Below are 14740 nucleotides of genomic sequence, written 5' to 3'. Positions count from 1 at the left end.
CGCAGTAATTAATGACCTAATCCCAACCAGTCATATATAATAAAATAAGTGATAACTCAATGGTGAGCACATTTGTTGTATAAATATACCACATTGGGTATATTTTAAGTTCACTATTTTGTGATTCACTGGTTTTTAATTTTAGATCCCAGATGGGATCAGGGCACCATTGAGTTATCACTTATTTTATTAAATATGACTGGTTAGGATTAGGTCATTAATTACTGCGTTATTATATATTTTTATATGAATGTTACACTATTCATTTCTATATATGCGCGCTACACCATTTTGTTTCTTGTTTAGTATTTATCACTTTTAGGTAATAGGTGTGGGTGTTAGCTGCCGTCACTTAGTTTATTTTGAATTATACACTTCTAAAGCGCAGAAGGTATATATTATTTAAACGTGGAAGAAGGTGCTCTAGTCAGATGACAAAAAAAATTAGCTTTCTGGCCTAAAAGCAAAACTCTGTGTGGCTGAAAACGAACACTGCACATCAGCCTGAACACACCATCCCCACCGAGAACATGATAGTGGTGGGGGATGCTTTTCTTTAGCGGGGGCAAGGCAGCTGGTCAATTGATGGAAAGATGGATGGAGCCAAATACAGGGCAAGCTTAGAAGAGAACATGTCAGTCTGCAAAATTCTTGAAACTAGGTGGAGGTTCACCTTTAGATCAAAGCATATTCATGTGTTAGAATGGCCCAGTCAAAGTCCAGACCTAAATCCAATTGACAATCTGTGGCAAGACTTGAAAATAGCTTTTGAAACACTCTCCATCCAATCTGTCAGAGCTTGAGCTATTTTGTCAAGAAGAATGGGCAAAAATGTCACTCTCTAGATGTGCAAAGCTGATAGAGACAAACCCAGAAAGGCTTGAAGCTCTAATTGCAGCGAAAAGTGGTAATACAAAGTATTGACTTAGTGAGCTGAAACAAATGCATGCCAAACTTTTCAGATATTTATTTGTAAAAAATGTTAAACTATTTATCATTTTCCTTCCACTTCACAATTATGTGCCACTTTGTGTTGGTCTATCACGTAAAATCCCAATAAAATAATTTGTTTTGGTTGTAACATGACCTGTTACATGAAATATGGAAAATATCAAGGGGTATGAATATTTTTCAAGACACTGTATCTCATGCTAAATGTTTTTAGCTGAATAAAATGAATTTTTCCTATTCATAATCATTCTGCACATGACATGGTCTAAAAAAGGGTAATTCCTTTAGAGTAGAAATGGGTAGGAATCTGTAACAAACTTTGCTAAAAATCCTTGAAATGAACCCAGAGATGGAATATTTGTTTTTATAGCAAAAATGTAGAAATCAAGGCAAAGCTTTTCATTTTGGCTAGAGCAAGGGAGGGTTAGTCCCTGTCTTTTTTTTTTTTTTTTTTTTTTTGCCATCCGTGTCCCATTATTTAGATTTACATTCCTGTCCTGTCCCATAGACGAAACGGTAAGTGAAAGGAAGTACCTGCAAATTAGGGGGTATGCCTTGGTGGGTCCCCAGAACTAGTGTCCCCATTGGAAGATTCCTCCTGTTTTCTGGTGATAACCCAAAATTTGGTATTTTCTTTAACTTTAAATGATCGTATACAGGACATAGAGAGTGTGAATCTCCAAAACGGGGGCACAGACAGTCATATAAAAACTAATAGCTGTTGTCGTCCATCTCACTCTATCCAAGACTAAAAAAAAAAGTGTGTTTTATTATTTTAACACAAAAATTGTGATTCTGTTGTAATGTAACATTGAATATCATACATTAAAAATAGTGTTGCTTACAGAACATGTGTGCGCCCAGTTGTGATTTATGGAGGTACGCAGATGTGGCACTCTTTAAAACAGATTTCTGAAGGATGCAACATACTTTGTGCAACCCCTGGAAGATTATTGGATGTCATCAGGAAAGAGAAGGTATTTACTACAGGGGGTTCTCCTCTGTAATTTAGTAAGCATTTAAGGCCCTGTCACATATTCACATGCATGAAAGTAAATGTCACTTTAAAAAAAAAAAATTAAAACTGCCAGTAGGTATGAAATGCCATTACCTAGAAATTCTTACACTTGTATGCAACAGCTTTTTTTTTTTTTTTCCACCATCTTACAGGTGAAACTCAAAAAATTAGAATATCGTGCAAAAGTTCATTTACTTCAGTAATGCAAATTAAAAGGTGAAACTAATATATGAGAGAGACTCATTATATGCAAAGCAAGATAGTTCAAGCCGTGATTTGTCATAATTGTGATGATTATGGCTTACAGCTCATGAAAACCCCAAATCCACAATCTCAGAAAATTAGAATATTGTGAAAAGGTGCAATATTCTCGGCTCAAAGCGTCCCACTCTAATCAGCTAATTAAGCCATAACACCTGCAAAGGGGTCCTGCGCCTTTAAATGGTCTCTCAGTCTGGTTCAGTAGGAATCACAATCATAAGAAAGACTGCTGACCTGATCATAAGAAAGACTGCTGACCTGCAGTCAACCATATTTGACACCCTCCATAAGGAGGGAAAGCCTCAAAAGGTAATTGCAAAAGAAGTTGGATGTTCCCAAAGTGCTGTATCAAAACACATTAAATAGAAAGTTATGTGGAAGGGAAAAGTGTGGAAGAAAAAGGTGCACAAGCAGCAGGGATGACCGCAGCTTAGAGATGTTTGTCAGGAAAAGGCCATTCAAACGTGTTGGGGACTTTCACAAGGAGTGGACTGAGGCTGAAGTCAGTGCATCAAGAGCCACCACACAGACGGATCCTGGACATGGGCTTCAAATGTCGTATTCCTTTTGTCAAGTCACTCCTGATCAACAAACAACGTCAGAAGCGTCTTACCTGGGCTAAAGAAAAACAGACCTGGTCTGTTGCTCAGTGGTCCAAAGTCCTGTATTCTGATGAGAGCAACGTTTGCATCTCATTTGGAAACCAAGGACCCAGAGTATGGAGGAAGAATGGAGAGGCACACACTGCAAGATGCTTGAAGTCCAGTGTGAAGTTTCCACAATCTGTGTTGATTTGGCGAGCCATGTCATCTGCTGGTGTTGGTCCACTGTGCTTCATTAAGTCCAGGGTCAACGCAGCCGTCTACCAAGTGATTTTGGAGCACTTCATGCTTCCTTCCGCAGACGAGCTTTCTAGGGATGCGGACTTCATTTTTCAGCAGGACTTGGCACCTGCCCACACTGCCAAAAGCACCAAAACCTGGTTCAATGACCGTGGGAATACTGTGCTTGATTGGCCAGCAAACTCGCCTGAACTGAACCCCATAGAGAATCTATGGGGCATTGCCAAGAGAAAGATGAGACATGGGACCGAACAATGCAGAACAGCTGAAGGTCACTATTGAAGCATCCTGGTCTTCCATAACACCTCAGCAGTGCCACAGGCTGATAGCTTCTATGCCACGCCGCATTGAGACAGTAATTGCTGCAAAAGGGGCCCAAATAAAGTACTGAGTACATATGCATGCTTATACTTTTTAGAGGTCCGATATTGTTCTATGTACAATCCTTGTTTTATTGATTGCATGTAATCTAATTTTCTGAGATTGCGGAGTTGGGGTTTTCATGAGCTGTAAGCCATAATCATCACAATTATGACAAATCACGGCTTGAACTATCTTGCTTTGCATGTAATGAGTCTCTCATATATTAGTTTCACCTTTTAAGTTGCATTACTGAAATAAATTTAACTTTTGCACGATATTCTATTTTTTTGAGTTTCACCTGTATGTCTGAGTGCTAGGTTGTCGTGATCATACAAAGCTGACACTTCTCGCTAGTAATGTGACTTGTCTGCCGCTTCCCACTCACCCTGTTGGCCACTGATGATGAAGTCTATAATAGTAATGGATCAGTAGAAATTATTCTTGTATGGAGGGAGCATCGAAAACTGCTGCAGGAATATATGCATGCACCTCTCAATAGTATATCACAGGGCATAGTAGAGTTATTTTTTTTAATTTGAGTTGCGCTGTTGAATCCCGTTTACTGTCAATAGCAAAGTTTGACACCTGCCCACCATAACCTCTTCTCTCAGTATTGCCTCAGTTTTTGCTATTGTCAATAGGTGAGTGACAGGTCTCTTTGCTCAGAGTGCTCATTCTTTTTGGTTGCGTAGGTATGTGCTTGATCAATTTTTCTCTGCTGAGTCTTGGTGCTCTATAGCAGACTTCCAGATAAGTCCCTACGGATACAAATATTCCATAGGAGACAGTCCCAGACCTCAGTGAAAGAATGATGGATGGCTTTTAAACAGAATTGGCACTGGATCCTGCATGCGTCCCTTATTTTGGCAGAATGTTCCATCTGTGAGTTAGAAAGTGGGGTGCTTAACAGGTTCAGGCCTTTGGGAATGAGACTCTTCAACAGCAAACCAAAGACCATATTATATTGGAGGTGCCAAGGAAAAATACGTGAATCTAAAATGTCATACGCAGGGAGGATTTTATTTAAATTAAGTTGATTTAAATCACTAGTGAAAAGGCTCGATTTAAGTCATTTTTAAAGAGCAACTGTCATCTGTCTTGCAGCGGCTCCTCCTCTGACCCCGCTGTTGACTCACTGACAGTCCCATTCACTTTGATGGGATGGATGGTGTAATTGAGATGCTGGGAGCAATAACTAAAAAGTCCTATACATGGGCACAATCAACATGTAGTCATGCAGGCACCTTTTAATCAGCTTTTAAACCATTACAAAAAGACCATCTATCAAATGAACACCTGCCCTGGCACATCATACCATTCACCCAGCAGTCCAAGAAATAATCCAACTGCAATATACTTGCACTGTCAAAACCTCCACTTTTATTATCACACAACACACAGGAGTATATATCTTATAGTCATCACAATCTGCATATTAACACACACCAGTAAGAGTGTGAGCATTACAGCATGAAATAGACATATCATTTGACAGCGTCACAGCATAAAATTAGTACATTACCAAAGCTATGTTAGAAGCTGGGAGGAACAAATCCCATTGGAACCAAACTACCCAGGGGATCAGTGGGGATGCCGTATGTGTAACCAGTCGATAAGCCCATATATCCTTGGCAAAAATCCCAGCGTCAGAGCGTCCTCTGGCCACTAAGGGTAGGATGGGGGTCTTCTACTGGTCTCGCCCGGACCTTTGCCTTATAAACCAATTTTCTGGAAGCTGTCCAATAGTGGGTGGCTCCACACCCACCACAGTAGGAGCTTGCAGAAGGGTTCTGCTAGGTTAAGTCACGTTCATCCACCATATTCGTTATCTGAAAAGTCATACTTTTTTGCTTTTTCTCTACCCCAAAACCTTGTCTCAACTCCCCCAGACTTAAGGATTTCTAACTTAAATAGGTTTTTATCTCCTAATGTGAGGTTACTAAATGTCATAAACCTGTTTCATTCCATAAACAAGTTTTTATCTTGCTCTCAGCAGAATATCTTGTGACTTTGTTCCTTTGACCTAGAGAAATGACACATAAGTCACCTCTCATGCCCCTGGCATTTGGGCAACAATGCTTTATTGTAAAAATAACAAGAAACAAAGGGTCCAAGGCAAACACATTTCATAGGCATTACAGCTGGTGATGCAGCAGTGACACAACAAGCTGAGGGACGTGGGGGCAGCAGGTGAGTGGATGCCCAATAACAGGCACTGCCATGATAGATCTAAAATGACAGGTGCTCTTTAAATGTAAGGAATCCAACTCATTCTTGCTGGTAGTTAGAATCTTTAATATTTGCAAACCAAATGAAGGTTTCCTTTTTAGAATAAAAAGCTGTCAGGTTAGTAAAACAGCGATATCCGAACTGATTTTAGGTTAATCACAAATAGCTAGAGAACTTCTCCAATTTTATTTCATGTTTTTTTTTTTTTTTTTTTTTATGGATACTGTGAAATTGTGTGAATGCATCAATGCAGTGCGTGTTATTTCAGCTTGCAGAGCTTGGATTCATTGAGTTTACCAAAAATGTAAATATTGAAGAATATACAGTCTCATGCTACATAACTAAGCTCCATTTCATGCTGAATAAACTAATGTATCTTAAATAGAAAACTATCTTTAGATAGATTTTTACTCCAAAAACATTTTTAGTTTTGATTTTTAAAAAATCCAATTTAAATTTAAAAACTTTTTTTTTTTTTTTACTTATCCACCCTTGTCATACAGGAGATGCGGTATTCACCAAATGTATGTTTGTGTATGACATATCTTGTGTTTTTTTTTTTTTTTTCTTTCTTAGTTGCCAACTTTTCTAATTTATTGCTTGGGGATGTCCCAGGGTCTATGAATATTTTACATACTGTACCTTTAGGATGAGCGGAATTTTGGCTTACCGGTAACTTGCATATTGTGGTGTGGAGGACACAGACCACCCTCCCTTCCTTTCCTTGGTTTCTCTGCAGTGATTAATACAAAACTGAGCACTTCTTGAGTGGGGTAACGTTATGGATGTGCCCAGTGGGTGTGTCTTCAATAACTTGTGTCTAGTCATGTGAAAGTACAAGCATATGATCCATTGTTTAGGAGTACTTTACTTGCGTCTGGTACTATACTGCTAAAAAATGGAATTTACAAATTTACAGGTAAGCCAAACTTTTTTTTTTTTTTTTTTACGCCATCTGTGTCCCCTAGGGGAGATTTCCCTTCAGAAACAGTTGCGTTATACTGATTTCAGCAGTAGGCTGGGACAATGGCAAACAGAAAATTTAAGTCAGCCCCCTTATATCCTCCCCTCTATCCAGCATCTCCTTTCTGCGTTTAAATGTGTATCTTACCAGGTCACCCGTTAGACTTTTGGCTTCTACTCCTGGTAGGAGCATACATTTGGGAGTGGTACCCCACACAGTCGCTTTTCCCTCTCAGGTGAGTTCACTATGGTACTGGGTACTCCTTGGCTCTACCCCTCCTGTTATACAAAGTCAATAGTATCTTGTGAGTTTCACTGCAGTGCATGACCACACACATTCCTTGCATTCTTTCCAAAGTGGTTCTAGTTTTTTTTTTTTTTTTTTTTTTTTTTTAATGGAGCTTTTGAGTTTTATACATACAGTGAGGAACAGAAGTATTTGAACACCCTGCGATTTTGCAAGTTCTCCCACTTAGAAATCATGGAGGGGTCTGAAATTCACTTTGTAGGTGCATTCCCACTCTAAGAGACAGAATTTAAAAAAAAATTCAGGAAATCACATTGTATGATTTTTAAAGAATTTATTTGTCTTGCACTGCTGAACATAAGTATTTGAACACCTGAGAAAATCAGTGTTAATATTTGGTACGGAAGCTTTTGTTTGCATTTAGAGAGATCAAACATTTCCTGTAGTTCTTGACCAGGTTTGCACACACTGCAACAGGGATTTTTGCCCACTGCTCCACACAGATCTCCTCTAGATCTGTCAGGTTTCGGGGCTGTCGCTGAGCAACACGGAGTTTCAGCTCCCTCCAAAGATTTTCTATTGGATTTAGGTCTGGAGACTGGCTAGGCCACTCCAGAACCTTGATATGCTTCTTACGGAGCCGCTCCTTGGTTATCTTGGCTGTGTGCTTTGGGTCGTCATGTTGGAAGACCCAGCCACGACCCATCTTCAATGCTCTGACTGAGGGAAAGAGGTTGTTGCTCAAAATCTCACAATAAATGGCCCCATTCATCCTCTCCTTAATACAGTGCAGTTGTCCTGTCCCCTTTGCAGAAAAGCACCCCCAAAGCATGATGTTACCACCCCCATGCTTCACAGTAGGGATGGTGTTCTTGGTATGCAACTCATCCTTTTTCCTCCAAACACGACGAGTGAAGTTTAGACCAAAACGTTCTACTTTGGTCTCATCTGACCACATGACTTTCTCCCATGCCTCCTCTGGATCATCCAGATGGTCATTGGCAAACTTCAGACGGGCCTGGACATGTGATGACTTGAGCAGGGGAACCTTCCGTGCAATGCATGATTTGAAACCAAGACGGCGTAGTGTACTACCGACAGTGACCTTTGAAACTGTGGTCCCAGCTCTCCATGTCATTGACCAGCTCCTCCCTTGTAGTTCTGGGCTGATTCCTCACCTTTCTTATCAGTGATTCCCCATGACGTGAGATCTTGCATGGAGCCCCAGTCCGAGGGAGACTGACGGTCGTCTTTAGCCTCTTCCATTTTCTAACAATTGCTCTAACAGTTGATCTATTTTCACCAAGCTGCTTGGCAATTGCCCCGTAGCCCTTTCCAGCCTTGTGGAGGTCCACAGTTTTGTCCACCTACCCACAGTTCATCCAGAGCAGTGGTCTCCACACTGACCCAAGGGCCAGATGCCTTTTTCTAGCCTTTATCCGGCCCTTAGGGCACTATTCCAGCAATGACACCAAAAGTGGGGCACAATTCCCCCAACTGATACTAGCAATGGGACACTAATCTTCCCACTAACATCAATGATTGGCAATATTCCTTCCAGTGATGGCAATCATGGGGCATTACTCCTATTACTGACCACAGGCACTATGCAACTGAACACCACACCTCAGACCTTTTTTACTCACTTATGTTGGGCCTGAGACTTTTTCTACCTCTGCTGGCCACAATCCGGCTACCCTAAAGTCTGAAGGACAGTAAACTGACCCTTTGGAGAGTTTGGAGACCCCTGATCCAGAGGAAGGCAGTTGCCCCATTGTTGGTATCGGGGAAAGGAATAGTGCTCCATTATTGGTGTCAGTGGAAGGTATCGTGCCCCATTAGTGTCATTGCAGGGATTTTGCTCTGCTGCTGGTATCAGTGTGGAAGTATAGTGCCCCAAGGGCTGGATAAGGGCAAGCAAAGGGCCACATCTGGTCCAGTTTGACTACTGGACTAGATGTCAAGTTTTAAAAAAAAACAAACATATCCTATTTTACTTGTTACGCAATGTTCTGTTACTAAAGCTAATAGCTTTAAACAACCCCTAAGATTTTATATAGTGTGTACTTCTGGTTTTAGCTTTTTGACATGAACTTTGTGCTATTAATCTTTCTTTTTTATCCCTACAAAGATTGGTTTAACTAAATTACTCTACCTTGTGTTGGATGAAGCTGACCGTATGTTGGACATGGGTTTTAGAGAGGACATTGAGAATTTGCTACAAAATCCAGGAATGCCTCCTAAACAAAACAGACAAACATTAATGTTCAGTGCTACATTTCCCGCAAACATACAGAGGTAAAAATTAATGTGTTCAAATTAATATTTTGTGCCTGCATTGTTCAATTTGTTTTTCTTCTGTCACTTAACCACTTGCCCTCTGGAGGATTTACCCCCCCCCCCTTCCTTACTAGGCCATCTTTTGCGTTGCGTTACTTTGACAATTGCGCGGTCATGCAACGCTGCACCCAAATGAAATTTACGTCCTTTTTTTCCCCCACAAATAGAACTTTCTTTTGGTGGTACTTGATCATCTGCGCTTTTTTTTTTTTTCTTTTTGCGCTATAAAAATGGACCAAGTTTGAGGGGAAAATGTATTACTTTTTGCTTTTAAACATGTCCAGTAAAAAAAAATTTAGAAAATCTAATTTCGTCATAAATTTAGGCCAAAATGTATTCTGCTACATGTCTGCTAAAAAAAATAATTTTTACTAGTAATTGCGGCAATCAGTGACTTATAGCGGGACTGCGGCGGGCATTCTGACACTGGCGGGAACTGACTTGGTGTCACTGACATCACCAGGGCTACCAGTACAGTCATCAGTGCTATTAAAAAGCAATGTACTAAAGCCACTGGGCAGGAAGTGGTTAACTGTGCTGTGTGCCGTTTTTATATTGCCTACGTTGAAGTGCACACACAGGATACAGTTGCAAGAAAAAGTATGTGAACCCCTTGGGATTACGTGGAGTTTTGCATGAATTGGGCATAAAATGTGCTCTGAACGTCATCTAAGTCACAACAATAGAAGAACACAGTCTGCTGAACATAATACCCCACAAACATTAGATGTTGCCATGGTTTAATTGCACATAACATGTAAACATTCACAGTGCAGGGAGGAAAAAGTATGTGAACCTTTGGACTTAATAACTGGTTGACCCTCCTTTGGCAGAAATAACCTCAACCAAACGTTTCCTGTAGTTGCAGATCAGACCTGCACAACAATCTGGAGTAATTTTGGACCACTCGTCTTCACAAAACTGTTTCAGTGTAGCAATATTCTTGGGATGTCTGGTGTGAATCGCTCTCTTAAGGTCATGCCACAGCATTTCAATCGGGTTGAGGTCAGGACTCTGACTGGGCCACTCCAGAAGGCGTATTCTGTGCTGTTGCAGCCATTGTTTTGTTGAATTACTTGTATGCTTTGGGTCACTGTCCTGTTGCATCATCCATCCTCTGCAGAGCTTCAGTTGGCGGACAGATGGTCGTACGTTTTCCTGCAAAATGTCTTGATACACTCTGGAATTTTCCCATCAATGACAACAATCCGTCCAGGCCCTGAGGCAGCATAGCAGCCCCAAACCATGATGCTCCCTCCGCCATGTTTTACAGTGGGGATGAGGTTTTGATGTTGGTGCGCTGTGCCTTTATTTTTCTCCACACAGTGTTGTGTGTTCTTCCCAAACAACTCAATCTTGGTTTCATCTGTCCACAGTATATTTTGCCAGTAATGCTGTGGAACATCCAGGTGCTCTTTTGCAAACTTCAAACGTGCTGCAATATTCTTTTTGGACAGCAATGGCTTCCTCCGTGGTGTCCTCCCATGTACTCCATTCTTGATTAATGTTTTCCTTATTGTAGATGTGTCAAAAATGTTAGCATGTGCCAGAGATCTCTGTAGGTCTTTAGCTGACACTCTGGGATTCTTCTTTACCTCATGCAGCATTCTGCGCTGTGCTTTTGCAGTCATTTTTACAGGACGACAACGCCTAGGGAGAGTAGCAACAGTGCTAAACTTTCTCCATTTGTAGACAGTCTGTCTTACCGTGGACACATGAACACCAAGGCTTTTGGAGATACTTTTGTAACCCTTTCCAGCTTCATGCAAGTCAACAATTCTTGATCGTAGGCCTTCTGAGAGCTCTTTTCTGCGAGGCATGGTTCACATCAGACAGTGCTTGAAACCAGTAAACCCAAAACAGGTGTGTGTTTTTTAAGGGCAGGACAGCTGTCAGCAACACATCCAATATCATCACACTGATTGGAGTCAAGGTTGGCTCACTCCTGGCTCCAATTAGCTCTGGGAGAAGTCATTAAGCTAGAGCCTCACATACTTTTTCCTTCCTGCACTGTGAATCTTTACATGTTTTGTGCATTTAAACCATGGCAACATCTAATGTTTGTGTAGTATTATGTTCAGCAGACTGTGTTCTATTATTGCGACTTAGATGACGTTCAGAGCACATTTTATGCCCAATTCATGCAAAACTCCACGTAATCCCAATGGGTTCACATACTTTTTCTTGCAACTGTACACACTGCTTTGCATGGCTTCTCTGTAGGCACCTGATCCAATTGGACAATGCCACCACCGTGACCTTTGTCAGCTACCAGGGTTTCACAAGTAGTGTAACATCGGTGCAGGAGGACTCGTGTAGTTTTCTGCCTATGCTGGGGAACCCTGGACGTGGATTTGGTGTCTTACCTCAAGTTTGTTCCACATCTGCTGTGGAGGTTAGGGCCCAGAGGGATTACAGTCATTCTGGTGGCTTCAGACTGGTCTAGTCGACCGTGGTATGGCTTATCGCGGACATTTCTTTGCGGCTGCCCCTTCACAAGGAGGAACTCCTGTCCCAAGAACTAGTATAACTGGAAAAACGTCCAAAAAACTGGGTAAAATCACGTTTTAAAACGTCATCCGCGCTCCTGAGGTTTTCGCGGGCGGGGCGCTTCCGATAGTGTTAGCGTCAGCGCCCCTCCCAGATAGCGTCAGATTGCCTGCTAGTACACCAGTAATCCCATTTAACCCCTTGATTGCCAGGAACACGCTCATTTGCACGCTAAACCTCCATTGCTAGTATAGTGTCTGATTGGATCAGTATCTTTGATCAGATCAGCACTATACCAGCGTTCACATTACTATAGTGTCCCCTAAAACGCAGCGTTAGCAGGATTAGCCCCGACACCTGAGAGCACCTGTGTTTAGCCTCTACGTCTCCCCTTCTCCCCCAGCAAGTGCAGTGTCAGTAGATAACTGTCACTTGATACATTACACACAAAACCGCAGTGTTCACAGAATCAGGCCTGATCTCTGTTAGCACTTGTCTGTAAATTTTTTGTAGCAGTTCAAGCAGTCCCTGACAGCCAGGTGCTCTTTCCCGTGAGTCGCACTAGGTACCTAGAAATTTAGTGGCCAAAATGTCCAAGCAAAGGTACTCTAGTGAAGAGGCTTACAGGATTCTGAGCATGTCAGGTGAGAGCGAAGGGGAAGACTCACTGACAGAATCCGCCTCAGAATACGAACCCGTAGACAGCAGTGGCACCCTGACAGCTCAGACGGAGAAGAGGTCCCTGCTAAGATCAGGCATACCCGACCCCATTTCCAGGTTGCTGAGGTGGTACAAACACATGATGACTCTCATATGCAGCAGAGTGCCGCGCTACCTTTTGGTGAACTGGCGAGCACCAGCGGTTTAGTACGTCCTGGTCTTATACATACCAGCACTGCAGTATCACTTGGTGACGTGGCGAGTCCCATAAGTGCAGTACAAGCTGGTGCGGTGGCGAGCACAAGTAGTGTCCTGCGGCCACCAAGAATTTGCACACAGGCCCGTAGAGCCCCTAGTATCTTTCCGTATGTGCTTGCAAATCCCGATTGACAGCCCACAAATTCTGCAGTATTCGTACTTCCCCCATTCACTGCCCAACCCGAAATTAAGGTGGAAACAGCAAATTTAACTACTCCCCTTGATTTTTTTTTTTTTTTTTTTTTTTTTAGCTGTTTTTCACAGGTGATCTTTATGCATTGATTGTTGTGCATATAAATTGCTTTGATCCACGATTTATCGCCGCCAACCCAAATTCAAACCTTGCCAGACCATTCACATGGAGACCCATTACGGTTTCCGAATTTAAAGTTTTTTTGGCCTAACCCTCAACATGGGCATTAATAAAAAAAAAAAAAAAATGAATTGCGGTTGTATTGGTTCACAGACCCGCTTCTTCACATGTCCGTGTTCTCTGCTGCCATGGCCAGGCATAGATATGAGACAATATTGCGTTTTATGCACTTCAACGACAACACACTGTCATCCTCAGGAGTGACCCTGAATTTGACCAGCTCCGCAAAATTCGGCCCCTTGTAAATCACTTCAACCAAAAATTTGAAGATGTATATACTCCCCATCAAAACATCTGCATCGATGAGTCCCTCATTAATTTTTCTGTCCGCCTTGCATTCAAACAGTATATCCCCAGCAAGTGTGCCAGATATGGAGTCAAGGTGTATAAGACCTGTGAGAGGGCAACAGGCTATACATGTAAGTTTCAGATTTACGGGGAAAAGATAGTCATGTGGAGCCCCCCGGATGCCCAGACTACATGGGGAGCAATGGCAAGATAGTTTGGGACTTGGCATCATCCTTTTTCCATATGGGGTACCACTTAAACGTGGACAATTTTTATTCAAGCGTGCCACTGTTTAAACATTTGTTCAATTTTGGAATTTTCGCATGTGGCACTGTGCGACCTAATCACCGGGGCTTACCCCAATGGCTTGTAAATACCCATCTTAGGGGGAAAAAGCCTGCTTGAGAAATGAGGAATTGCTTGCAGTGAAGTGGAAGGACAAACTGAATGTTTTCGTCCTGTCTTCCATTCGCGCAGATATGACCATCCATATTGCCACGGCAGCTGGTGTTGTTGAGAAGCCCCTCTGTGTCCACTACTATAACCTTAACATGGGAGGGGTGGACTTCAACGACCAGATGATGAAGCCGTACTTAATTTCCCGAAAAGCCAGACGCTGGTACAAAAGAGTGTCTTTATTTATTTCAATTGGCTATATATATAATGCTTTTGTTCTTTACAAAGCAACTGGACATAGTGGATCCTATCTAAAATTCCAGTTAGAGATCATCAGGGCCCTTTTGTAACCAGAAGGTGCTATGCCCCAAACCCCCAACCCAGATGCAGTTAGCTGGCTGCATGAGAGGCATTTTCCTGATGCCATTCCTGGTACCCCAACCCAAAGAAGTCCCCAAAAAAGATGTCTGTAGTAGACATGGAATTAGGCATGACAGCCACTTTTGTTGTCCCTCCTGTTCTGACCAACCTGGCCTCTGCGTGAAGAACTGCTTCCGCCTCTACCATACACTAGTGGACTATTAGTATAGGGTACAGCATGGCACAGTTCAGGGCACATTTACACAGGGTCTCGAAAGATGTCAGGTAGTCAGGAAACTGGCTATCGCATTTGGAGAGACCCTACCATCTGTTTTTAACATGTTAAACTTTGAAAAAAAAAAGAAGCTAAAAAAAAATAAAGTACAAATCCCCAAAAAATTAAACATTTTAAAAAAGTTTTTTTTTGCTGTCATTTTTGTTCTACTTTTACTGTTTGTTTTTTTTTTGTACTGTTGTTAACCTTTGCTGTTTGCAGGAATGCTTTCAGCTGCAGCACTGACCTGTTTATTCTGACAGCAACAGGGTCTTGCTCTCAGAATATAATATTAAAATCTTTTTTTTTTTTTTTTTTTTAAATTGCATTTGAAAAATCGTGTGAGTACTATGTGAGATAAATAAATTGCAGCACCCACCATTTTATTCACTAGGGTGTCTGCTCTATAAAAAAATATGTTTGGGGG

At 41.7% G+C, this 14740-nt stretch overlaps 1 protein-coding gene across 1 annotated transcript in view; it reads left to right on the top strand.

Annotated features, from left to right (window-relative positions):
• DDX4 (DEAD-box helicase 4) overlaps positions 1–14740 on the top strand; it is a 63230-nt gene that overhangs the window by 28379 nt on the left and 20111 nt on the right. Inside the window, exons 11-12 of the mRNA XM_089688041.1 lie at positions 1799–1928; positions 9006–9172. Coding sequence (XP_089544167.1) covers positions 1799–1928; positions 9006–9172 — 297 coding nt within the window. The remainder of the gene's footprint in view (positions 1–1798; positions 1929–9005; positions 9173–14740) is intronic.

This window comes from Staurois parvus, unplaced genomic scaffold (genome assembly GCF_062004578.1).
Source record: "Staurois parvus isolate SC_StPar_1 unplaced genomic scaffold, SC_StPar_1.0 ptg000445l, whole genome shotgun sequence".
In the NCBI taxonomy this organism is placed as follows: domain Eukaryota; kingdom Metazoa; phylum Chordata; class Amphibia; order Anura; family Ranidae; genus Staurois; species Staurois parvus.
This window is presented reverse-complemented; position numbering and strand designations above follow the sequence as displayed.